We start from the raw sequence: 24,160 nt of genomic DNA, 5'->3' as shown, positions 1-24,160 counted from the left end.
CAGCCCCGGAGTGCGAGGCTCCGCCCCTGGGTCCCGGGACGCCCTCAAGAGGCAACAGGACTCCGGGGAGCCGGAGGCTTCGACGGTTGGGGCCTGGGGTCGCCCCTCGGCTGAGGAGCCACAGGGGGAGGCCTGTGCGTGGCAGTCACTGACAGACTCACCTCGGCGTCTTCTTTGCACTGTGGGAGCGAGGGGAACTCCAGCTTCACGTCCTCCATGGTCCCGGCCCGCGGGCTTGTGGGTGGGGTGGGAGTGGGAGTTGCCCGCCGGCCCGACACTCCGGCTGGCAGTGGCGGTGAAAGGGAGGGAGGGTAGACCGGAGGACTGACGGGGAGGCAGCGGGCTTACAACTAACACACGCAGACTAAAGGGTCGCAGCGACTCCGGCGGCGGCGGTGGCGGCGACGACAGCCGGGAAGAGGAGGGCTGGGCGGCTCGTGCCCGGCCGCCATGCTGCTGCCGCCTCCCTCCCCCGCCGAGTCTCCGCGCCCCTCAGGCCGCCCAGGCTCCCGCACCAACACGAGCCCTACAACCGTCTCCCCTCTTTCCACCCCGCCCTCCCCGCGCCACCCCAGCCAATCCCAGCCCACGCTCGCCTTCGGCCCGCCCCCCGCGGCCGCCAGGTGTCAGAGCGCCGCCGCCCCACCCCTTCGCGAGAGCGCAGACGCGGGGGGGCGGGGCCCTGGAGGCGCCGCGGCGGGAGCTCACCGGGTGTGGAGGAGGTGAGACTGCGGTAGGAGGGAAAGCACGAAGGACGGTCCTGGGAAGAGGAGCGGGATAATACGACTCAGCTCTGCCCTTTCCGGATTGGACGCAAATCCCTTCTTTGGTGTAAGAACGGGGAAGACATCCTAGCCACCATAAACTGGCATACGAAAGGAAACTATAGTTTTCTCCCCTCTCAGAATCCTGCGCAATCTGGTGAGGTTATAACCCAGAGTAATGAAGAGTTCACCTGAAAATTACGTTATGCCACAGAATGAAACACCATCACTTTTAAGCAAATCGAAACGGTGTACTTTTAAGAATACTTGGGAATATAACAACTAGAAAATATCAAGAAAAAATGGCAAACAGAAAAATTCCTAATAGAAACAATTGATAGCCCACTAATTTGTACATAATACCGAAGGTCTCTTCCTTTAATTCTAAGCTTATTAACATTTCAACGTATTATTAAACTATATGGCTTTCAATATCTTTAAAAGGAGTTTGCGTCAGTTAATACTATATTGTTAATAAAGTTCAGGTATATAATACTTTCTCTGGGTTTAGGGAGATAATGTTATCTTTTTTGTTTTTAAACAGATGAGGAAAATCAAGCTTAGAAGTGGAAGAACCCACACATAAACTCTCAAGATTTGTACACCAACCTGATTCTTTAAAAAAAAACACTACCACCACCACCAAAGTAAAAAAGTGAGATAGTCTTTCATTAACTGAATTGCAGATTACATTGGATAAAATAAAAAGGACCACATGGATATCTGACCTAGACCTGACATACTATTACTTTTTATAGTCATATTTATGAAATACACTACTAAACATATATAGAAATAGAACTGTTCAATAATTTGAGTATTAGATGGCTAGTTTGAGGGCTCCATTTTCTCTACCTCTATGTAAACAGTTCTCTCCCTTTTAGTTATAAAAAGGCACACATTACTCTGCTAGCAAGTTTTTAATTTGAAGAATGATTGTATTATTACCTGAGTCATATATCATTCATTCTTCAGTGTTTATGAAACTGAAGTTTCTTTTGTTTAACAGCACCTTTAATAATAACATAATCTTAATTGATGCCCAATGATGATTTCCTATTGTAATTTGTTAAAGCTTTAATTACCACATAATATGAGAAAGAATCGTGTATAGGTAATGGAACTTTTGTTCTGAACATTTCTGACATCAACATCCCCTACATCAGATCCTTAGCCTGGTATCTAGTGTCCCTGCTATCTAGTGTCTTAGCCATAGATACCTAGTGTCCATGGGTGAGCTTGGGAAATAATAAATCTAAGTTTTAATATATGCAAAATTGTGTGTATGTATGTGTGAATCTTTCTGAGAAGAGTGTACAAACCTCCTCAAAAGGGAACTATCATTTCACATAAATCAAGAAAACCAAGTCACATTTAAATAGCAAATGTTACTTTTAATCATAATCTAAAAAATGGTTATGGATGTGCATGTACTATTTCAATTAACTATCACACGGATTAATCATAGTAGGTGGAGAATAAATAAAGGCTTTCTTGAAGGAGGAATATATACAGACACACATCTATGTTACATATAACAAGATGCTCTCATGAACACAGAGTATAGGTACTGTTTTAAAATAAAATTCAAAAGTCTACGATCTAAACCCAACTTCATCTTGGTTATTAAATAGTTTAGACCATAGTAAATGTAGTCTCATAAAAGACAAGAATATATGTAGGAGAACTGAATCAAACAGATTTTATTAAACTTTTTAGGATGAGGAAAACAAATGATATAAAATAAGTCATAAGAAATGCTATCTGGTACTACTGTCTCAAACCATTTTCAAGGTTTTACAAAATACACAGCAAATACAAAAAGCTTCAACATACTCTTCTTTTATAACTTCTGCTGCAATAAATGCAACATTAACAAACATACAAATTTCTTCCATACTTCTTAAAAGTAGAATTACTGAATTACTAATTTTTACAATGTTATTCATATACATTTTTATTCATACTCTTTTAATAAGATCATTTTTGCCAATACATAATTTTCCTTAACTTTATTTTTACATTAAGCCAATATCTGTCATGCAGCCATCAAAAATCTTACAGTAAATTACACAGGTTTGTAGTCCAATTTAGACTCTAGCTTCTTAGAATCAGCCACTTTTCTGACTGCTTTCATGAAGTCTTCCTGTACTACAAAATCATGATCAGCACGAATTGCAAACATACCTGTGAAGAATAAAACAACATGACTGCTATATTTGTGAATTATTTATTATAAGAAAACTAAGGGAGAGGGTAGGTGAAATGGGTAAAGGTGGTCAAAAGGTACAAACTCCCACTTAAGAAAATAAGTCCTGGGGATGTAATGTACAGCATGGTGACTATACTTATTAATACTGCACTGTGTATTTGAAAGATGCTGAGTAGATCACAAGAAAAGAATACTTTTCTATGTGTGATGATGTAATGTTAACTAGACTCATTATGGTGATCATTTCATAATATATACAAATACTGAATCATTATGTTGTATACATGAAACTAATATGTCAATTATATCTCAAAAAACTTTAAAGAAAACTAAATAATGTAATATTATTCTATGGAATAAATGTGAAGGAGCTTAGATGTATTACTTCTCAGCCAACAGTTCTAATTTCCTAAAAACCACTATTATTGTTCAATTAATTTCCATAACTATAGTGAGCACTATTTTCCAAACCAAAAGCTAGAAAACAGTGAGACAATTATCTGTATACTTAAATTCCACCTCACACAGTCCCTGTATCCAATGTCATTTTGAAAAAAACAAAACAAAACCCAACTATCAATAACACATACACATTTTAGGCAGAAGTTTCCTAACTCTACAGGCAGCAATCCCCTGGAAGCAGGGGGCACATGTATGGTTTGGGAAAACACAAAACACCTCAGTAATTTTCATAGCTTTTCCCTGTTAATAATCAAAAGCATAGAGAATAGGAATTAAAGAAAGTCAACAAAAATCAGTGTCATTATTCATGTGAGAAAATTTACCTTTTTTATGTACAAATTGGTATTTTATAAGACTTTCATATTCAAATATCACCATTCAGTTTTTGCTTTCAAGTTTTTGACAAGTTACTTGTCAAATACTACTTGGCAAGGAGGTAAAAGGTTTGTGGGGTTTTTTTAAACATTAGTTGTGTCATAGATATGGGTCCCAGATTTTGAGACAATCCTAATTGCATGATAAGCTAAAGCTGGTAAGTTATCACTATCTACTAATTAAGTGAATCCTACTACTATTTTCATTGAGGATCTGCTTATACTGAATTTTCACTAACATAAAATGAGTGGGTTGCAATAGAAAATTGCAAGGGTTACTTCCTGTCTTCCCTTTCCTTTCAAGATTTCTACATAAGGAATCTTGGCAATAGTCATTCTATGCTGTCCTCAGAAATCAGGTGAATGGAAATGACTGGTTTTTTTAATAGTGAAGTTTTAAAACCTGTTTAGAAGGCTGTAACTAAATTAGGCAAGTTATTTTTCCAAACCTTGTGCATATTACTGTTTCCAAATCATTATTTAGTGAATGAGTGAATGTGAGATACATTCTAATCCAAAAAGGATGACAATCTCAGGATTCGAATGGAAAAAGACAACTATAATTGAATCAAGTATATTTTAACTCACAGAAAGATATGTTAACAAAAAAGGTTTGAAGACTAATAAAAAGAAAACTCAAGAATTTCAGTATGTCTCTAGATGAGAAGTTTAAAAAGCTTAAATTTTAATCCACACAGAAGTTATAGTTCTTTATTGGAAATAGCTAAAAATAAACTTTTAAAAAATATGTGGAAAAAGAGAGAATATAATTTAATGGTATCAGCCTTTAAGATTTAGATACTGCTTTTGTTTGGATTCCATCTTCACCAAAGCAAGCTTCTAATAATAATTTGGTCTAGTGTAGATTTTGAAAGGAGAATGTCATAAGTTACCCCTAGTAGTTCAGGCTACTGACTGCTTACCTTTTAATATTTTTGTTTACTAGTAAGTCTTTGTGAGCATGATTTATGTGATTTGTACTGAGAGTTTCTGGACCTGCAGATCTTTGATCCAGATACTGAGTCACAGTATACCCATGAAGATACTCCTATGGAGAAGCCATGTCTGAGCAGCCTCTTTAAACACTGTCTGTTGAATTTACAAGAAATGTTAAAATAAGGCTAATGGTGATATGAAAACAAGAAGAAATCACATATTGTAATACTTAAAAAGTGTTCATATGCAACCTATGAAAGTCAGTGACTATAAAATCTACTGTAGATATTTTTTTAATTTTAAGATTCTGTGTGGAGGACAAAAACTAAATGACCGTATGTATGGTTTTAAAGCCACTTGGTACCAGAAATAAAAATAAAATCACACAATCCACAGAGAAAATTATACTAAAAAACTACTACATTTCCACAAGTTGAATGAACACAAAATTCATAAATCAATCTTTCAAAGGTAACTACTGACAGGCTAGTATCAGAAGGCATGTCATCCATTTTGTAGCAGATACCCCCAGTGCTGGCCCAGTCGGATTTCAGCCACAGGTGTGGCAGATAGCTCTGTACAGTCTCAGACTTACTCCAGGGGGACAGCATGCTATCACTATGCATGTCTTTCCACATTCTACCCTAAGGCATCCATAAGTGCAAAGAAGTTAACATCCCCAAGGGCAAATCTCATCCCACGGAGGAATGGAGGATGACAGCTGGTAAATAAATGTCTAGTCTCCCATATTTCAGCCAGATAATCCTGGAAAGAATTCTGTATGTTTCTCTGAGGTCTCATCAGAATCAAACCCCTCTTGCTTACAACAGTTATTTCAATGATGCACCCTTATAACAGCTTTCCCTCTTCCCATTTCACTTGCCCTATTCTCTACTTCTTGGAATCAATTTCCCAGAAAATAACAAGCACTCAAATCCTTGCAAAGCTCAGGCTCTGCTTTTGGACAAACCCAAACACATTTTTAGCAAATTAAACAAATCAAAATCAATAGTAAAAACTGTACTTTAAACCCTTACCTGCTTCAGTACAAACATTTCTCAGGTCTGCTCCATTAAAGCCGTCTGAAAGCTTCACAATTGCTTCATAATCTGTTTAGGAAAAATACTGGAAATCAGTTAAAAAAATAATAATAGGAGACCTTTTTTGGATTTATTCCCATATAGAAAATTTAACTTAAGAGCTTGCTTCGAATTTAGTCACCTAAGCATCATCTCTGTTAACATTACACAACATTAACAACTAAAATCAATACTTCTGTTAAGTAAGCCAGCACCAAGCAGAAATAAACATACTTCTAAAACTCTAAAACCAAGAAATAGCAAGATCTGAAAGCATCTTAACCTGTTTCTACACAGAGAAACTGTTAAGCGCATGTGAACTTTAGATATGTCAAGCTATGACTCTTATTAAAACTGTAACCAAGTATCTAATTTGAATAAATCTAGAATATTCAAAACCAACTGTAACCACAATGGAATTTAATCACATAAGGCAAATATAAAATATACCAAAAATAGTCTTCAGACATCATTTTATCATACAGAATTTTTAAATGCTAGAGTAAACACTGACTAGCTTTTCTCGTTTCTGTGAAAGCTCCAAGTGTTGAGGTATCAGATCTATGATAACAGTAATAGTTAAGTGACCTTTCTATCCACGTGACAGACGAAATGAAGAGCTGCTGCTGGTTTAAGGTAGCAGTTACGGACTTGATGTAGAATAGCGAGAAGAGACACATAAGCTACTACAATGTGAAAAACTGTGATAAGACACCCTTGTCAGGCAATCTGGAGTATGTCAATCTCTATTTGAAATCACACAGATAATTCATTAATTAGTCTTCATTCAGGTTCAAGTTCATGTAAGCTTCTGGAGAGCAGAAATTCCTAAGGTTAGCACAGCATCTGGCACCTAGCAAGAGCTCAGTATTGGAAGAAGTTGGTAAATTCAGCTCAGTCTTTCCAACTCAAAACTTTCACATGAGTAATGAGAAAGGCAATGGTCAACTATTTGTAATTATTTTGGACCACTAACTTGTAAAAAGTTTTTAAAGTTGCTTGGCAATTATACTAGATGCCTCTAGTCCAGGGGTCAGCAAACTTTCTGTAATGGGCAAGACAGTAAATACTTCAGACTTTGTAGGTCATATGGTCTCTGTCAAAACTACTCATTTCTGCCACTGTAGTGGGAAAGTAGTCATAGACAATATGTAAATGAATGGGAGTGGTTGTGCTACAACAAAACTTTATTTACAAAAACAGAAAGCATACAGAATTTAGCCCACAATAGAATACATGGCTTGCTGGCCTTTACACTAGTCCGGTCTCTCACTTCTATAGATAACTATTTTGTAATTTTTCCTCTGTCCTCAAATCTCTAACAGTACTTTCCCATTTTCACTCTTAACTTGCTTTCTATTTCACTGAGAGAATAAATGCATTCAGAAGAAAAATCCTCTAAGTACCTGCCATATTTAAGAACCTGTTATCATCAGCATCTAATATATGCTGCCTTTCCTCCTATTCTCCTGAGAAGTCTATGCTCATAGACAAAGCCAACCTCTCTTCAAAAAAAAGCACATTATCAACTTGTATCTCTCTCCTAGATCATTCCCATCAACATAAAAAAAAAGTGTTGTAAGTACATGCATCTTAAAGAAAACCCCAAGTCCTCATCTCCATTTCTGCTGCAGCTCCATTTCTTCTCTTCTCCCCTTCGCTAGAGAACTCCTTGAAAGAGGTGTCTAAACTCAATGCCTCTTGTCCCCATCTCTCTGATATCCATTTGAACAAGGCTCTCACTCCTACCACTCCAAAGAAATTTCTTTTGATAAGGTCACCAATGATCTTCACATAGTAAATCCAATCTCAGAACTCTTCTTATCAGACCCATTGTCAGCATTTGACAGGAAATTAGTCCCTCCCTATAGTATTTCTTCATTTATTCTCCAGGACACCATCAGGTCCTGGTTAACTCCTATCTCTGTGACTAACCTTCCTCAGTCTCCTTTGATGGTTCTTCCTCTCAACTTTTTTTATTTCCTCTCAACTTCTTAATGCTGGAATTAGCTCAGTTTTGAATCCCTTCTCTATCAACGTTCTCTTCCTTGGAACCATTTTTATGCTGCTATTAGCCACATTTATGACTCTAGCACAGACCACCCCAACGAACTATTGATGTACACAGAATTACTAATCAACATCTTTACTTGGCTATCTAATTGGCATCTCAAATTAAATATTGCCAGAATCAAATTCCTCATTCTCCCTTTAAAACCGAATCTTTCCAGTCTTCCCTCACTTTAATTGATGGCAATTCCATTTGTTCAGTTGCATGAGTAAAAAACCTAAGTCTTCCCCGGTTCTTCTCTTTAGCTCACACCCTACATCTGATTAATTAGCAAGCCCTGTCACCTCTATTTTCAAAATATGTCCAGAATCTCATTATTTTAAAAGATTTTGCTACCACCTTGGACCAAGCCACCATCATCTTTTGCCTGCATTACTGAAATAACCTCCTAATAGATCCTCTTGTCTCTATCCTTGTCCCTCTAGCTGCAGCCAGATGATCTATTTAACATAAGTGAATTCTGAAATATTTACAGATGAAATGATAATGACTGGAATTTGCTTTTTTTTTTTTTTTGGTACGCGGGCCTCTCACTGCTGTGGCCCCTCCCGTTGCGGAGCACAGGCTCCGGACGCACAGGCTCAGCGGCCATTGCTCACAGGCCCAGCCGCTCCGCGGCACGTGGGATCCTCCCAGGCCGGGGCACGAACCCGTGTCCCCTGCATCGGCAGGCGAACTCCCAACCACTGCGCCACCAGGGAAGCCCTGGAATTTGCTTTTTAAAAATCCAGAAGGAAGGTAAGAGGTGGGAGAGATTACAGATGAAACAAGATTGGCCAAGGGTTAATTACTGAAGCTGGGGGATGAATTCCTGATAAGATCATACTCATCTCTACTTTTATGTATTTCTAATTTTCTGTAATACAAAGTTAAAAACAATAAAAAGTAAGGTCATATCATTCCTCTGCTCACAATCCTCCAATGGAATCCATTTCACTAAAAACAAAAGCCAAAGTTCCTACACAACGGCCTCAGTAAGGCTCTATACAATCTGATTCCCATTACTTCTATGATTTATTTCACTTGCTACCGTCGCAATAACTCTGCCACAGACACCCTGACCTCTATACTGCTCCTGGAATGTTCCATGCACGCACCTACTTCAAGGCCTTCTTACTTGCTGTTCCCTCTGCATGATTTTCCCCCAAATATCCATACTTAGCTCCTTCATCTTTTAGGTCACTGCTTAAAAATCACCTTGGTAAGGCGTTCCCTGTGCCTCCTCCTCCCCACCTCTATTCAAAATGTATACATTCGGGCTTCCCTGGTGGCACAGTCGAAAATCTGCACATAACTCATAGCGGCCCTCCATGTTCATGGTTCTGCATCTGTGGATTCAACCAACCCCAACCAGGTAGTACTATAGCATTTACTAGTTAAAAAAAAAATCCACGTATAAGTAGACCCACACAGTTCAAACCCATTTTGCTCAAGGATCAAGTGAATATTTTACTTTCTTCACCTGCCTTTCCTGACAAAAATGTAAGTTATATAAAGGCAGGAATTTATCTGTTTTGTTCATTGCTATATCCTCAGCACTTAGAACAATTCTTAGCATACAGCACATGCTCAATAACTATTAGCTAAATTCAAGACCACATGTTTCCTGAATTTAAAACTAGATTTGGTAGACTATCAGTGATATCCAATAGCATTTTACTTCATTTACCAAATGTAAATATATATAAAATAGGTTATTTACTTACCTATTTCACCATGCTTTGTAATGGGACCTGCATGGATTTTCAATATATCTAACCTTGCTTGTTCGTTTGGTAAATCAATATCTGAAAATAAGAAAATTATAAGAAATTCTTTTGCAGTCAGGTTTTTTGTTTTTTAAATAAAGAAGGGGGTGAGGAGGAGGTATGGGAAGAGAAATGGACATAGACAAAGGGAAATGGACAGCAGGCACAAAAGCTTAACTTACGTATTTTTCTATCTAATCTGCCTGGACGAAGCAAAGCAGGATCCAGTGTATCTGGTCTGTTTGTAGCCATGATCATTTTAACTCTATGTAGAGTATCAAATCCATCCATTTGATTCAGTAGCTAAGAATATATTTGTGAATATAAATCAAAGGCACATTTTATAAAGCATCCCAACCATTAAAAAAACACATAGCACACACCTTTTATAAAATGACTAAGACCATGAAATGTATTGCTTACAGATACATATGTGATGTGCAGAATTATCGTTTGATGGAATCATATTTTTCTCTCTCTTACATAAAGGGATATATATTCCATTCTAAAAGTTCCAAGATAGATTATTTAATGTTTTTTTTTTGGCCGTGCCTTGCAGTACGCAGGATCTTAGTTCCACGACCAGGGATCGAACCCATGTCCCCTGCCGGGGAAGAACAGAGTCTTAACCAATCGACTGCCAGGGAAGTCTCCAAGATAGATTATTCAACTATGTACCTTTGTATAGCTATCAGATAGTTTTAATAAATCTGAAGGCATCCATCCAGTCACGAATTATGAAACTAAGTTATGTGGATCTGATTTCCAACGTTCGAATTTTTTTGTTACAATTACTTTTAAAATAATGTTTCAAGAGCTTATGGCATGCCAGACATAAAATTTACATCAGGATAACTGGAAACAATGATTTTCTACAAACTTGATAATAAATCCATTAAATATCTTTTCAAATAATTCTACTTACACAGAAATACTGAGATACCTAACACTTTTCCTTCAATTCCTAAAGTTTTCTTGAATAAATGTTGAAAAATCTAACTGCATTCAACAAACACTTTAAAACAAAGCTAGCCTGACAATATGTCTATTTCTTCATGCCAATATGTCTAACATACCCTAAGTGTTAGCTAACAACATATCAGCTACATGAATAAAACTAGTATCTGCGTTTTAAAAAAATACCTCAATTTAAGGCTTGTAATAGACTCTACAACTAATTTTAAAATACTGTCTTTTCTGAGCAGACAATTTATAAAAAACAATTTTCAAACACCCCTACTGAGACAGTAGTTGACAATGCATTGCCTATGCTACCTATCTATTCATAGGAGTTGGAAAATGTGTTTGGAATCTTGCCATCACTTTCACAGAATGTGGAGTGGGAAAAGACTTTAATATACATTTCAATATCCCATCACCCATCTTCAATAATCAAAACTATTTTAGTTTCCTTTCATTCTCAGCAATAAAGAGAGGAAAGTATTAGTAATTTTTAGAGCAGCCTCATACATAGTTACAATTCATTTATTGCCACTAGTTTAAATATATTTGTCACTCATAAAATATCTGAATAAAACTAACACAAAATCACATTCACAATGTAAGTACAATATATAATTTTTTAAATGGCCAGTCTGCTCAAAAAATGTAGAACGGTACAGCTGTAACTCACATGAAATTTTGTAGATATCCCTATTATTTTCTAGTACTCACTTTCTTACTAGAGATTGTGGTAAAGAAAAGTGTTCATTCCTGTCAATACTGTACTTTCAAATTTCATACTTAAGTGCATTCTTCATTTAAACCATTATCCATATTTTGACCTTCAAATATCCAATGTTCACTTCTTCACTTTATAAACATTGATTTCTTTACAAACAGGCTTTACCAAATATTACCTCCATTAAAGTTCTCTGAATCTCTCTATCAGCTGAAGTACCCTCAGAAAACCGACGACCACCTAAAATAATGATGTGGAAACTCATATGCATTACTCCTTTCCTCTTTAAGCATCATTTAAGAAAATATGAAAATGATAGTGTCTGGGGTTTAAAACATTAAGATGAAAATAAATTAACAAGAATTACACTGACAAAATTAGAATTGATTTTGGTATGTTTATCATTTTCTCAATGTTAAAGGTTATTTATTGAGAGTGGTTAAACTTTCTTAACAATTTTTTTAAAATAACATTCAATTCATTTTGCTACTTCACACAAATTGCAGTTAGAGGTGAAAAGAGAGGGAAAAAGTTCTTTTAGATTAAAAGAATATTCCTAACAGTTCAAGAAAAGTTTAAAATAAATTTTAAGAAGCGTTATTCTTACCAATAGCATCTATTTCATCCATAAAAATGATGCATGGCTGATGGTCCCTGGCATAATTAAACATTTCTCGGATCAAACGAGCACTTTCACCAATGTACTTGTCTACAATAGAACTAGATACAACCTGATTAAAGGAAAAACATTATGGTAAACATAGGAAAATTCAAATAAAATTTATTTTCAATAGCTACAAAAAGAATATTCCCTTTACCTTTAAGAAATTGCAATCCAACTGGCTAGCAACAGCTCGTGCCAAGAGTGTTTTTCCTGTACCTAGGAATGATAAATGAAGTCCTAATTAAATGGAAAGTAAAACAAATTTTCAAAAGCCTTTAAGAATGTAATCCTTTGAATAGTAAATTTTGCAAAATGGAAGCTAAGTCTTAAATAAAAGCATTTAAAATCATTTGAAATCCCAAAGCATTTCCACTCTCAATATTAAAATTTAAAATTTTATTCAAAATATCCCTTCTAATTTTATTTTAAGCAAACTGAATACATAACTTTAGAAATATATCAAAGCCAACTTACAAAGAGACTGTGATGGAAACTTGTACATTCAAATACATTGCGCTATACTGAACACTGAGTGGACCTTTGCCTACATATGATATTGTAATGTCAAGTATTTGTTATTTGGAAACTACTGATTCAGTGGGTTATGAAAATCTTCCAAATACTGGCATTTTCCATTATATAATATTAAAAAGTCACATTTGTTAATACCATCTCCGATCTCATCCTGTCTTATATTAACAAACACATTGGAAAGTTGTCAAGCTCATAGTACCAGAGGTAAAGTTTTCAAAAACTCAATTTTCGTTTAAAAGCTCAAATTTCATCACTGGCTACAGATGGTGTCAGTTGTTTACTTCAACATGATTGGCTAACATCATTCATTTTTTTAAAAAAATGTGTGCAGGGACTTCCCTGGTGGCACAGTGCTTAAGAATTCGCCTGCCAATGCAGGGGACATGGGTTTGATCCCTGGTCCAGGAAGATCCCACATGCCATGGAGCAACTAAACCGTGCGCCACAACTACTGAGCCTGGGCTCCAGAGCCCCTGCTCTGCAAAAAGAGAAGCCACCGCAATGAGAAGCCCGCACACAGCAACGAAGTGTAGCCCCTGCTCGCCGCAACTAGAGAACGCCCACGCACAGCAATGAAGATCCAACACAGCCATAAATAAATAAATAAATAATAAATTAAAAAAAAAAATGTGTGCAAGGTAACCAATAACCAGTCTGATAACTGTAAATTATCCTTTCAAGTAAAAATGGCATTCCGTGAAAAGCAGCTAATACAGCAGGCAACTCAAATAATCACACAAATGCTTTTCCTGGAGATATCTTATTCAGTATGCAACAGAAGTACTTTATATGTATTTTCCATTTCATCACAGAATACAACACATATTCAAGGATCAAAAGTTAATATTTTTAATGCTTTAGCAAGGACATTTTAAAGTGAAACTGACATCTTTTTTAAAAAATACTGCAAATGTGAGTGGCCCCGAACACAGTGACTACTATACCATTTTGTGCCACTGACTTAATTGATTCATACTATGGCATGAGTAGCTTTACCCTCATTGCTTTGCACCATCAGCAAAGATGTTAGTTGCTTTTTTCTTTTTCACTGTGTTGACATCTTAGTATTACAAGAGTAATTCTGACCTTGCAGAATCCCTGAAAGTGTCTCTGGGACACCCAGAGGTCTGTGAACCACACAAGACCATTGCTTAGAATCACATGGCATGTTTAGATATATACACCCTATGAAGCACAAGAGGACTAAGCAAGACTAAGAAAACAGTAGACACACATCCCCAATCCCTTCCTTACTCTGAACAGAATGGAGGCTGGAATTGTCACATTAATTATCTCCATCTCATTTTTTTACTCCTTCATTCATTCATTCGCTCATAGTGGGGCAGACATGATTTAATACCAACCTGGTGGTCCATATAACAAACAGCCTTTTGGAGGTATTATTCCTACACGTTGGAATAATTCTGGGTTTGTAAGAGGTAATTCTATTACCTAGAAAAGAAGTTGCATGTTTCTTAAAATGTTAGTAAAGATTTTGATGTACTTTCAAATATTTTAAGTAAGCTATCAGCAGATTTACGTACATACATCATAATTCGTAATAGATCTAGAATTCAGTGCTATGTAAAACCATTTATATTAGAGGTTTTTCTTCAGATAGATGTAAGATATCTCTTAAATCTAAAAATCTTAAAATATTTTTTAAATTAATTAAAAAGCATGTGGTAATTTGAACTATTTATTTATTATTTAACACACTTGCTAAAATAACCACACACTTGACTAGAGTGATGTTTGCACGGGCATATAATCTGTCAAACACATTTGAACTGTACACTTAAAAAACGTGAATTTTACTGAAGGTAAATTATGCCTCAATGAAACAACACTACAAAAAATCAATTAAGCAAAAAACCAAAAAGATTGCACTGGTGTGCATCTGAATACAACAAAAAATAATTATAAAATGGGGAACTTTGGTAAGATATAACTGCCACTAAGAGAAATGGTACATAAAATGTTCTTATGTTGGCATTTTGTCATAGTAGTCTTAAAAAAAAACATAAATTCTGCTCTCAATGTTCTAAGACTGATTCAAAGAAAGAAAAGTGGAGAACAGCAAAAGTGAGGATTTGACTGCCCAGTTTAAACTCTTTACTTGAGAGATAAACCTCAACTGAATAACTCTGTCCATAAGGTATGATTAAGACACGCCAAAATTGTGAGAAATTAATATTAGCAATTGTCTGCAGATGTATACTGCATGTCCTTGGTGTGTGTGCGTGTGTCTGTGTGTGTGTGAGAGAGATTCATTCTGCTCCTATGGCTGATGCAGCAAATCACTGTAAAATATTTCACTGTTTCATGAAGCACTTGTTCTTCCTCTTTTCATTAACTATAATGTGAAAAGAATAGGCTTTTATTTATGCTTAGGCCAATGCTTCCGCAAGTATGGTTGAAAAAAAAAAACAACTTGGTTTCATAATCACCTGGAATGCTTGTTTAAACGCTAATTCCTGTGCCCCACCCCCAAGCCACTGCATCAAAACCATGCAGAGGGCCTAGGAATCTGTATCTTTAATAAGAGTTCCAGAAAATTTAAAGTGCTGGAGTTTGAAAACTACTGGTTTAGGGCTTAAATCAGATAATGTAAGCCATTCTAATTAATCAAATTCATTCCTGAGTATTTCCATCCTAAATTAAGATGAAATCAATACAACAATGTAATTTGCTTAAAAGAGAATTGTTAAGAAGCTATCTGTGTTGTAAAGCAAGGCAACCCTGATTTGATTCTTCATGTAAGAACTTAAAGTTTAAGCCACGCTAAAGCCAATATTTTTCTTAAATGACAGCAAACAGCTTTATCAAAATAAAATATTTAAGGCACAGATAACTTACTCTATTTAAGGGCAATAGGAAATCAATGAGGTTATGGGAAAAACTACATTACACACACTATCCAAATGTGCTCTGACCCAACTAAACTACTAAGATAAACAAAATACCAGATGGTATGGGCAGTGGATTACATCCATTATTCTTAGCTTTTTTTCCTTCTTGGTCATAAAAAGAGCAGGATTTTTCAAACACCAAATTATCTCCAAATTTAACAAAAACCCATAATTTTCATAGCTAGAGATTCAGTGCTTTTCTTCACTTGGCAAAAATATTATATATATAATATTCAGTAAACACTATTTGGACAAAGTGATTTTACATCCTCTTTCTCCCTTCAGGCATTTTAAAACCCGTACTACTTCTTAGTAAGTTCAGAGAATAAAGCACACACTACCAACCTCTCGTAACTCCCGAATCTGTTCTGACAAACCTCCGATCTCAGAATAAGAAACATTCCCGGGGTCCTCATGTGACATGTTGTAAACCAGTGGGTCCACCTCTCTTGGCAAATACCTGTAATGATAAGGTGTGTATTTTTCTTTTAAAAGATGTATTTTCTCTCAGCCTACAAATAGAGTATAAATGACTTGCTTATGCAAGCACCTGTAGGTGATCTTGGAAAATCATGCTGGGACTTCCCTGGTGGCGCAGTGGTTAAGAATCCGCCTGCCAATGCAGGGGACACGGGTTCAAGCCCTGGTCCGGAAGATCCCACATGCCATGGAGCAGCTAAGCCCGTGCACCACAACTACTGAGCCTGCGCTCTAGAGACTGCAAGCCACAACTACGGAGCCCGCGTGCCACAACTACTGAAGCCCATGTGCCTAGAGCCTGTGCTCCACAACAAGAGAAGCCACCGCAGTGAGAAGCTCATGCACCGCAACAAAGAGTAGCCCCCGCTCGCTGCAACTAGACAAAGCCCATGCATAGCAATGAAGACCCAATGCAGCCAAATAAATAAATTTATTATTTTTTTTTAAAAAAATGTTTAAATTAATTTGAAATTAGGAAAAGCGGAAAAGTGGCAAAATATTCAGTGATCTCAAGAAGCATATATTTTGGATAAAATCTTCCCTCCGTGAAAATGAGACGTAAACTAAATAGTACAAGAAACCTACCTCATTATAGTTAGTGTAGTCATATCCAAAGCAACTCTTGTTCCTGGCTTCAGCTTACTTTTGTCAAGCTAATTGTGTAAAACAAAAGGGTTACACAAACACTTGAAAAGGGGAATAACACTCTAACAAGAGCATAGTTAGAAGCCAAATAACCATTTTTACCCTCCGGAGAGAACACTAAGATTAGATTATAAACACCATGCCCAAGGGTTTATAAAAAGTAGTAATTCAAAGTTACTACTTTTATAGTAGTAACTTTATAAGGGAAGGGTTTATAAAAGGGTTTATAAAAAGTAGTAATTCAAAGTTATTTCCTTCTGCTCCTTAAAAGAGTGCCCTTTTGTGCAATCTCAGTGTGAAATGAGAAATCAGTAATATATAAAGTCTGAGGTGGCAACAACCTTGTTTTTGAAGAAGGAACTGACTGCAGTATTTTACTTTCAAAGGCTCACTATTTAATATAGTTTTGCTCATTATTTTGACTTAGGCACTGTAGTACAGTGACTTTGGCAATTGGTACCAAAGCATTTATACAGAAATCCCTTAATGAACATTTGGAGGGGAAGGAAAGGAAAGCATCTTAAAGGTATGTCCATTAGATTTATTTTAAAAACTATAGTTTTGCGAAGTATGTGTTATGTGATCATAGGAGATAAGGGGGATATGCACTCTATTTCCCCTTAAGAGATTTTTTATTAAAATTCTAAAGAACAAACAAAAAAACCCCAGCAACCTTCATTCATGCTTTTGCTACATGCCAGACACTATGGTAAATATATTACTGTACATATTAAGTTGAATCATACTAAACAATTTATTGGCATATTTAATTTATTTGGATAGAAGTGGAGAGAATCTATCCAAATAGATTCAAATCACACTCAGGCTGTTACTTGTCAAAAATAAAGTTATTTTTCGAAAAAACTATAATTTTTTAGTTTTTTCGAAAAGTGCAACAAAAAAAATAATAAACTGCTTGCCAATACAACTTCAGAATCATACAAATTACTGACCACTTTTCACAGGATTTTGCAAACAGCGCTCAGTTTAGGATTTAGTGCCAATTAAAATGAAGTGAAGATATGCTAAATACTAGGTTTAATATAATGGATTAAACTAAGAATAATTGTCAGGTACAGTAGTCTTCCCCTTATCCACATTTTCAGTTACCTGAAAATATTAAATGAAAAATTCCAGAAATAAACTAATCCTAAGTTTTAAATTTCATGCTGTTCTGAGTAGCGTGATGAAAGCTCTGTCCTTGGGACATGAATCATCCCTTTGTCCAGCGTAGTAGCCCTCGTAGTAGCCCTCTCGGTTATCAGATCCACTGTCCTGCTGATTGAAGTACTTGTGGTCAAATAATCCTTATTTTACTTAATAATGGCCCCAAAGCACAATGGTAGTGATGCTGGCCATTCAGATATGGCAAAGAGAAGCCACAGACCGCTTCCTAATGAAACGGGGAAAGTTCTCGACTTAATAAGGAAATAAAAATCATATGCTGAGGTTGCTATAATCTAGAGTAAGAACAAATCTTCTATCCATGCAATTGTGAAGAAGAAAAAAGAAACCTGTGCTAGTTTTGCTGTCACGCCTCAAACTGCAAAAGTTATGGCGACAGGGCATGACAAGTGCTGAGTTAAGATGGAAAAGGCATTAAATTTGTACAAGATATTTTGAGAGAGACCACATTCACATGACTTTTGTAACAGCATATTTTTTTAATAATTGCTCCATTTTATTATTATTTTTGTTAATCTCTTTCTGTGCATAATTTTTAAATTAAACTTTATCATAGGTATGTATGTAGAGGAAAAAACATAGCATATATAAGGTTTGGTATATGCCCAGGTTTCAGGCATCCATTGGGGGTCTTGGAACATACACCCCACGGATAACAAGGGACCACTGTACTTGAAAATGAGCTTAAATAGAGATGAATATGAAGCTATTTCAACATTTACATCTATAGGGAATATATACTCTGGCTTTTCTAATATTTTCCAGTTTTCAAATACTCTCTTGCCCCTCATACAACCACAAAATATCTTAGAAATGCCAACTTTTGGCATCCAGAGGGCCCTGAAAGGGACATAAATATCCTCTGTCAGATTAGGCAACTGAAATTTTGATTTAGAAAATGTCATCCCACTTACATGCTAGGCAAAATCTTAAGACTGAATTTAGTCCCTAGGAAAAATTCAATTCTGTAGCCATGTCATATCAATGTTTTAAAACCTGAACCTGACATAACAAATACTCAGTTTAGAAAGCTCTTCCAATGAGTTTATAAGAATTCGCTAAAGACGCTTTCTAAAGAATAGGGTAGTACATAAATTGGCTTCAGAGGCTACTAAATGATCCAAAGCCATTTGTTGGTGATTTTTGATGACTGCAAGATAAAATCTGGAGTTATTTCAATTTGCCGATTCTAATTTAAATGAACTCATACAAAATCAATTTAGCCTCTAGTAAAGACTATAAGTAATATTTTTGAATGTTTAAATATAAAATGTAATTTATAAGGTCTAATACTTTTAAGACCTCTTCAAAAAAAGACACTAAAATAAAATAATCTGAGATTCTTTCACTTCTAAAATTCTTTGATTTCTCAGTGTGTAGAGCTGACTGAGGCAATGCAACAGAGCAGAAAAGTAGAGACTACTGGGAGTCAAACCCATGGTCTGAGTTCAGGCTTTGCTAATAATTAGCTATATCTGAACAAGTCACCTTTGGGAGTTATGGGCATAATGCCTGACCTGCTTACCTTGAGAATTAAATACCTTACATGAAAGCGCTTTTGTCAATTATAAAGCACTATAGAAATGTAAAATGTTACCTGTCGACGACAACCCACAACATATCTTGGCCCATTTGTAGCTTTAACAATGACTAGAGGAAGAAAATGAAAAAACAAATTGAAAAATAGAAAGTAGAAAATAAATATATCCACATTGATGGCAGATTGAGTTTTATTTCTGTTCTCCAAAAGACAAGAATTGAAAGACAACTTAGTCTATGCAAGAATATCATCTACCTTCATTACAGTCATTAAAAAAATAAGCATTTCAAAAGTTGGTGGTGGGAGGGAGGGGAGTCTGCTCTTTTTTTCTTTACTAACAATCTAATACACTTACATTTTTCTTCAGTTAATTGCTTAAGTACTTCACCAACAATCTAAGAAAGAAAGAAAAAAAAAGCATTACTTTTTGCCAAGAGCTAAAAAAACAAATCACCATCACCCTCTACACCCCAAACTCCATTACCTACCTGCCCAACACTTTGTAGGGCCTTCAGATCATTTTCAGACTTTTCATACTGCTTGGTAAGCTCTTTTAATTGTTCCCTTACTGAAAAATATAATTTGAACATTTTAAATTAAATAATCTTAGCGAGTTTAAGTCACTAAGTCTCACTTTATTTAAGTTTATTTAAGTCTATTTCACTTTACGTGTATTTTATATCCACTATATCAAACCACAAAAAACATCATGCCATTTGTAGATGACATGTTTCAAAACGAAATGTTACAGAGAAAGCACCATGTTTTTATTTTCTTTATCAGGAATACTTACTTGTTTGAGCACATATTAGGTTACATTCATAACAGATATTGACATTCTGACACTTCCGGATTTGAGATTACAAACCCGAATGATAAAAGAGTTAGACCCTTCCTCACTTCATCTACCCACATGAACTGTTACTCTTTGGCTTTCTAACCTAAATAAAGCGCCACAGAATTATACAGTTAAGGTCTTCCTTCATTATTTAAACCATTCAGGTTTGTCAGTGACGGTGCACTAAGAAAAATTAGAAGTACTCTTTTGGTTCAGGAGTAAGGGAAAATTGTGTGCCTGACAGAGTACAATTCAAAACACGAGGAAAAAAGAAGAGGACTATGATTGACCGATGGACCCCTTCTCTCTTAAACTCCGCGTTCGGCTTTCCATTCCACTAACAAGCCAACTACCCGAGTCTCGTCTCTTGCTTGAGCTTCTTTGACTCAAGTCTCTTTCCGCCTCCGGGTCCCGGGACTCCACCAACGCCGCACTCCTTGCACCTTAACCTGGAAACATCCCTGTGACCCACTTCTTCCCCACTCCCCTCTGGTCATCTTCCAATTCCATCTCAGAACTGGGGATGTTCTCTCTGTCACCTGGACCAGACTGGGCCATTTTCACGCCCGAAGAGGCTCGGCTTCCGAAGCTATAGGCGGGGATGACAAAGCGCCTTGTCTCCAGACTGAGGCCTTCTCTCCTCGGGGCTCGGTTGCCGAGCTCGGCCAAAGGCCTCCGCTTTGTCAGAGACGGGAGCGGGTCCGGGCACGAGATTATGTGGAAAGAAAGGTGCACTCACACTCCTTGAGACGGCCGTCGATCTCCTTGTGCTCCAGCAGCTTCTTGCGGTAGTCCTGAAGCGCCTTATCTCTAGGGTCCGCCATGATGAGAAGCCGCCGCTCATAGGGGATGCCGGGAATGGCCATGGCCGCCCGGGCGGGGGAAGGGGCGGGGCGAGACAGGAGAGCCTCCCTGGAGGGGCGGGTTTCGCGGAAGACACTGCCCCTTCCGGTTTGCCCCGCCTCTGCACGCCACTTCTCCAACGTCCGCGTCTCTATGCACTAGGGTGCCGGCGTGCACCGAAGGAGACCTCCAGATATACCATCCCCTGCAGGTCAGCCTGGGTAGAGCAAGGGCGCTGTCCCCTGAGAGGCCTTGGTATTTTTAAGTCACTGCTGGTCTGGAACCACAAAAGACTTTGTAATAAAGCAAGATGAGAATGAAATAGGGAATATATACATATCTCTCTAAAGAGCTCTGATGGCTTATCGGTATAACACAGATAGCCTACTGGTATAACCCAATACTATCCAGGATCTCCAGGTACAGAAGGAGTAGGCTATTTATTCATTTATTCACTCAGTGAGTGAGGTACTAAGGGTTCGATCTGGTGGGAAGATAAAAAAATAATCTTCAAAGTGTAATAAATACTATACTATAATGAAAATAAAACATGGTGGTGTTATAGAGTAAGGTGAGGAGAACTAATTTAGGACAGATATCTGAGATAACGAGCTAGATGTGCAACAAACTGGGGAAAAACCTTCCAAACAGAGGAAACAGCAAATGCAAAGATCTTAAGGTGAAAAGGGGGTTGGCTCATTTCTTGGAACAGAAAGAAGGCCAATGAGCCTGGAAGGGGGCAGGTTGTAGAGATGAGGGGCACAAGATAAAGATGCCTTCTTTCTGTGCTTTTGGACAAATTAATCTCTCAAAATCTCTGTAGAATGAGCATAATATTTGTACCTATCTCATAGGGATGTCATGAGTATTAAACAACATAGTGTGCCTGTAAGCTATCAACACAACATCTGGCACATAGTAAGTATTCAGTAGTGTTATTTTAAATTGTTTATTTTAAGGGTAGTAATGACCTCAGTTTTTGCGGGACAGGTCCACATTGCTGTACCTCTTCCCAGCATTACTCCTAGGGAGAATTTATTGCTGTTCCAAAAGAATCAGTCACATTCCCCAGACTCCATTTGATCTCATCTTATCCAGTGGCCCTGGATGTTTGAGTTTAAATAGGTATATCTTATATATACATATAAATTGCAAATTTAAGTGAATTAAATTACAAACAAATTATTAGGAAATTAAAAGATGCCTTCAAATTTATTAGGAAAAAATCTTATGGATATTGTGTGAATATTCTATTCTGTTTATTCTAAATATAACTGGTAATTGCAGTTAGACAATAAACAAGGAAGGTGGATTGAGCAGGGTTAGTCCCTTCTCCCACTCAGCTGCAACTATTCTGGTCAAACTATACCAAAAGTATATCACCTCTGACATCAAGAAGAGAGGATGGGGCAAAGAAAAAAAATATATATATAGCTCAGTTTGATTCAATTCAATAAATATTTATAAGCACATACTAGTGTGTTATTTCAACATAACACACCAATATTTTAAACTCCCTTGACTCTTATTCTTTTTCTCTCACCCATCTGGCAAAATCCCAACTTCAGTTGAACCTCCTGTCTGTCTTCGGTATGCCTGCAACAGAACAGGCCTGTTCCTTTTTATATGCACCTCTAAGACTGTATCCCTGTCCATCAGAAAATATAGCTTAATTTGTAATTATACATTCATAAGTGTTCTTAAAGATGCAATTAAATGTGTATTTTCCCCCAGTAGACTATAAGCTCCAGGAAAACAAGGACTATGACTATTTCTTGCTCATTACTGTATCCCCAGAAGATATATATATATACTATTGAATGAATTTGTGAATATGTTAGACACTATGATAGGTAAGCAGAGATACAAAAAGACTAAGAAATGTCATCAGTTCTCAAGGAACTTAAAATATTGTAGAATAGAGAAGAAGTGAGGTGACAAGCTAGGGTATATATTAGTTTTGGAAGGAGGGGTCATTAAAAGTGATGTCATAACAAACAGTGATGAAATTTTTTTAGATCTTCAAAAAATCATTTTTAAGGATAGTCTCCTAACCTACTAACGTATAATGTAGCATTGATGGGTGTTGTGGTTTTAAAATATGTACACAAATTCTTTGATACTTCCCATTTCAAGAAGTGGAGCCTAATTTCCCTCCCCTGGATCTAGTGACTTGTTCTGGACAAATAGAATAAAGTGGAAGTGACAATAGACAACCATTGAGCCTAGGTCATGAAAGGCGTTGGGGTTTCCTCCTTACTCACCCTTGGATCACTCCCTCTGGGGGAAGCCAGCTGTCATGCCAAGAGGACACATCAGCAGGTCTGTGGAGAGACCCACACGGAAAGGAACAGCCAGCAAGGAACTGAGGCCTCCTGCCAACAGCCATGTGAGTGAGCCATTTTCGAAGCAGAGCCTCCAACCCTAGGCAAGCCTTCAGATGACAGAAGCTCTAGTCTTAATTGCAACATCATGAGAGACTGAGTCACGCAACCCAGTTCAGCTGTTCCTGAACTGCTGGCCCACAAAAACTTGAGATAATAAATGTTTGTTGTTTTAAGCCACTAAGTTTGTGGTCATTTGTTACATGATGACGGATAACTAATACAACAGGAACTGATATTTTTCTAGAGAGAATTGAGAAACAGTACCAGATAGGCAAGTAGCAACTACTTTTGCTCACACATCAGCTATAACACTCGAGTTTTTAGAAATTTGTCAGTCCAAATATCTACCCCCAAATACTTACCAGAATGCACTTAATTGAATGTGTCTATGGCCGAGAAGCAAAATGTTGATGTAGGAATAGAAGTTAGAATTCCTAGCTTCTGGGAAATACTCTTCTTTAATCAAAGTAATACATAAATTTGTTTTTTAGTACTACAAGTCTTAGATTGAAAAAGAGGAGTCTACTGCCCCACCCTATTCTATCCCTGAGCCCCACTATCCAATTATTTTTTTTATTAATTTTTTTTTAATTTTTATTTTTGGCTGCGTTGGGTCTTTGTTGCTGTGTGCGTGCTCTCTCTAGTTGTGGTGAGCAGGGGCTACTCTTCATTGCGGTGCGCGGGCTTCTCACTGCAGTGGCTTCTCTTGTTGCGGTGCACGGGCTCTAGGCATGTGGGCTTCAGTAATTGCGGCACACAGGCTCAGTAGTTGTGGCTCGCGGGCTCTAGAGCGCAGGCTCAGTAG

At 37.2% G+C, this 24,160-nt stretch overlaps 2 protein-coding genes across 8 annotated transcripts in view; both read right to left on the bottom strand.

Annotated features, from left to right (window-relative positions):
* STYX (serine/threonine/tyrosine interacting protein) overlaps positions 1-553 on the bottom strand; it is a 42,260-nt gene extending 41,707 nt beyond the window's left edge. For 3 of the 6 annotated variants that reach the window (XR_016392175.1, XR_002644121.3, XR_002644120.3), the window contains exon 1: positions 162-551. Coding sequence is in view for 3 of the 6 variants with exons in the window: in XM_022570551.3 (XP_022426259.1) it covers positions 162-218 (57 nt within the window). In the remaining 3 variants the exon portion in view is untranslated. Of the gene's footprint in view, positions 1-161 lie in introns of all 6 variants that reach the window. The other 3 variants (XM_022570551.3, XM_089907716.1, XM_022570550.3) reach the window with 2 other exon arrangements.
* Positions 554-2,443: 1,890 nt separating this feature from the next.
* On the bottom strand, positions 2,444-23,874 carry PSMC6 (proteasome 26S subunit, ATPase 6). Of its 2 annotated transcripts, XR_016392174.1 has the most exons (16): positions 23,233-23,874; positions 20,865-21,245; positions 19,776-19,855; positions 19,643-19,682; positions 19,345-19,397; positions 16,503-16,570; positions 15,783-15,897; positions 13,890-13,977; positions 12,146-12,207; positions 11,935-12,058; positions 11,506-11,567; positions 9,829-9,949; positions 9,605-9,685; positions 5,786-5,857; positions 4,736-4,901; positions 2,843-2,951 (listed from the first exon to the last, which is right to left on the bottom strand). XR_016392174.1 is itself a non-coding variant. In XM_022570556.3 (14 exons), exons 1-14 carry the CDS (start codon positions 20,989-20,991, stop codon positions 2,833-2,835), a joined length of 1,212 nt encoding a protein of 403 aa, XP_022426264.1. In that variant the 5' UTR covers positions 20,992-21,245; the 3' UTR covers positions 2,444-2,832. The 2 variants fall into 2 exon arrangements, 1 of the variants encoding a protein (XP_022426264.1); XM_022570556.3 differs by lacking the exons at positions 4,736-4,901; positions 23,233-23,874 and having other exon boundaries at positions 2,444-2,951.
* Between the last annotated feature and the right edge of the window lie 286 nt (positions 23,875-24,160).

The sequence above is a fragment of the Delphinapterus leucas genome, chromosome 2 (assembly GCF_059928025.1).
Source record: "Delphinapterus leucas isolate spDelLeu-1000000601 "Yukka" chromosome 2, BTC_Dleu_Yukka2, whole genome shotgun sequence".
In the NCBI taxonomy this organism is placed as follows: domain Eukaryota; kingdom Metazoa; phylum Chordata; class Mammalia; order Artiodactyla; family Monodontidae; genus Delphinapterus; species Delphinapterus leucas.
The sequence above is the reverse complement of the archived record's forward strand: the minus strand, read 5'-3'. Positions and strand labels throughout refer to the sequence as shown.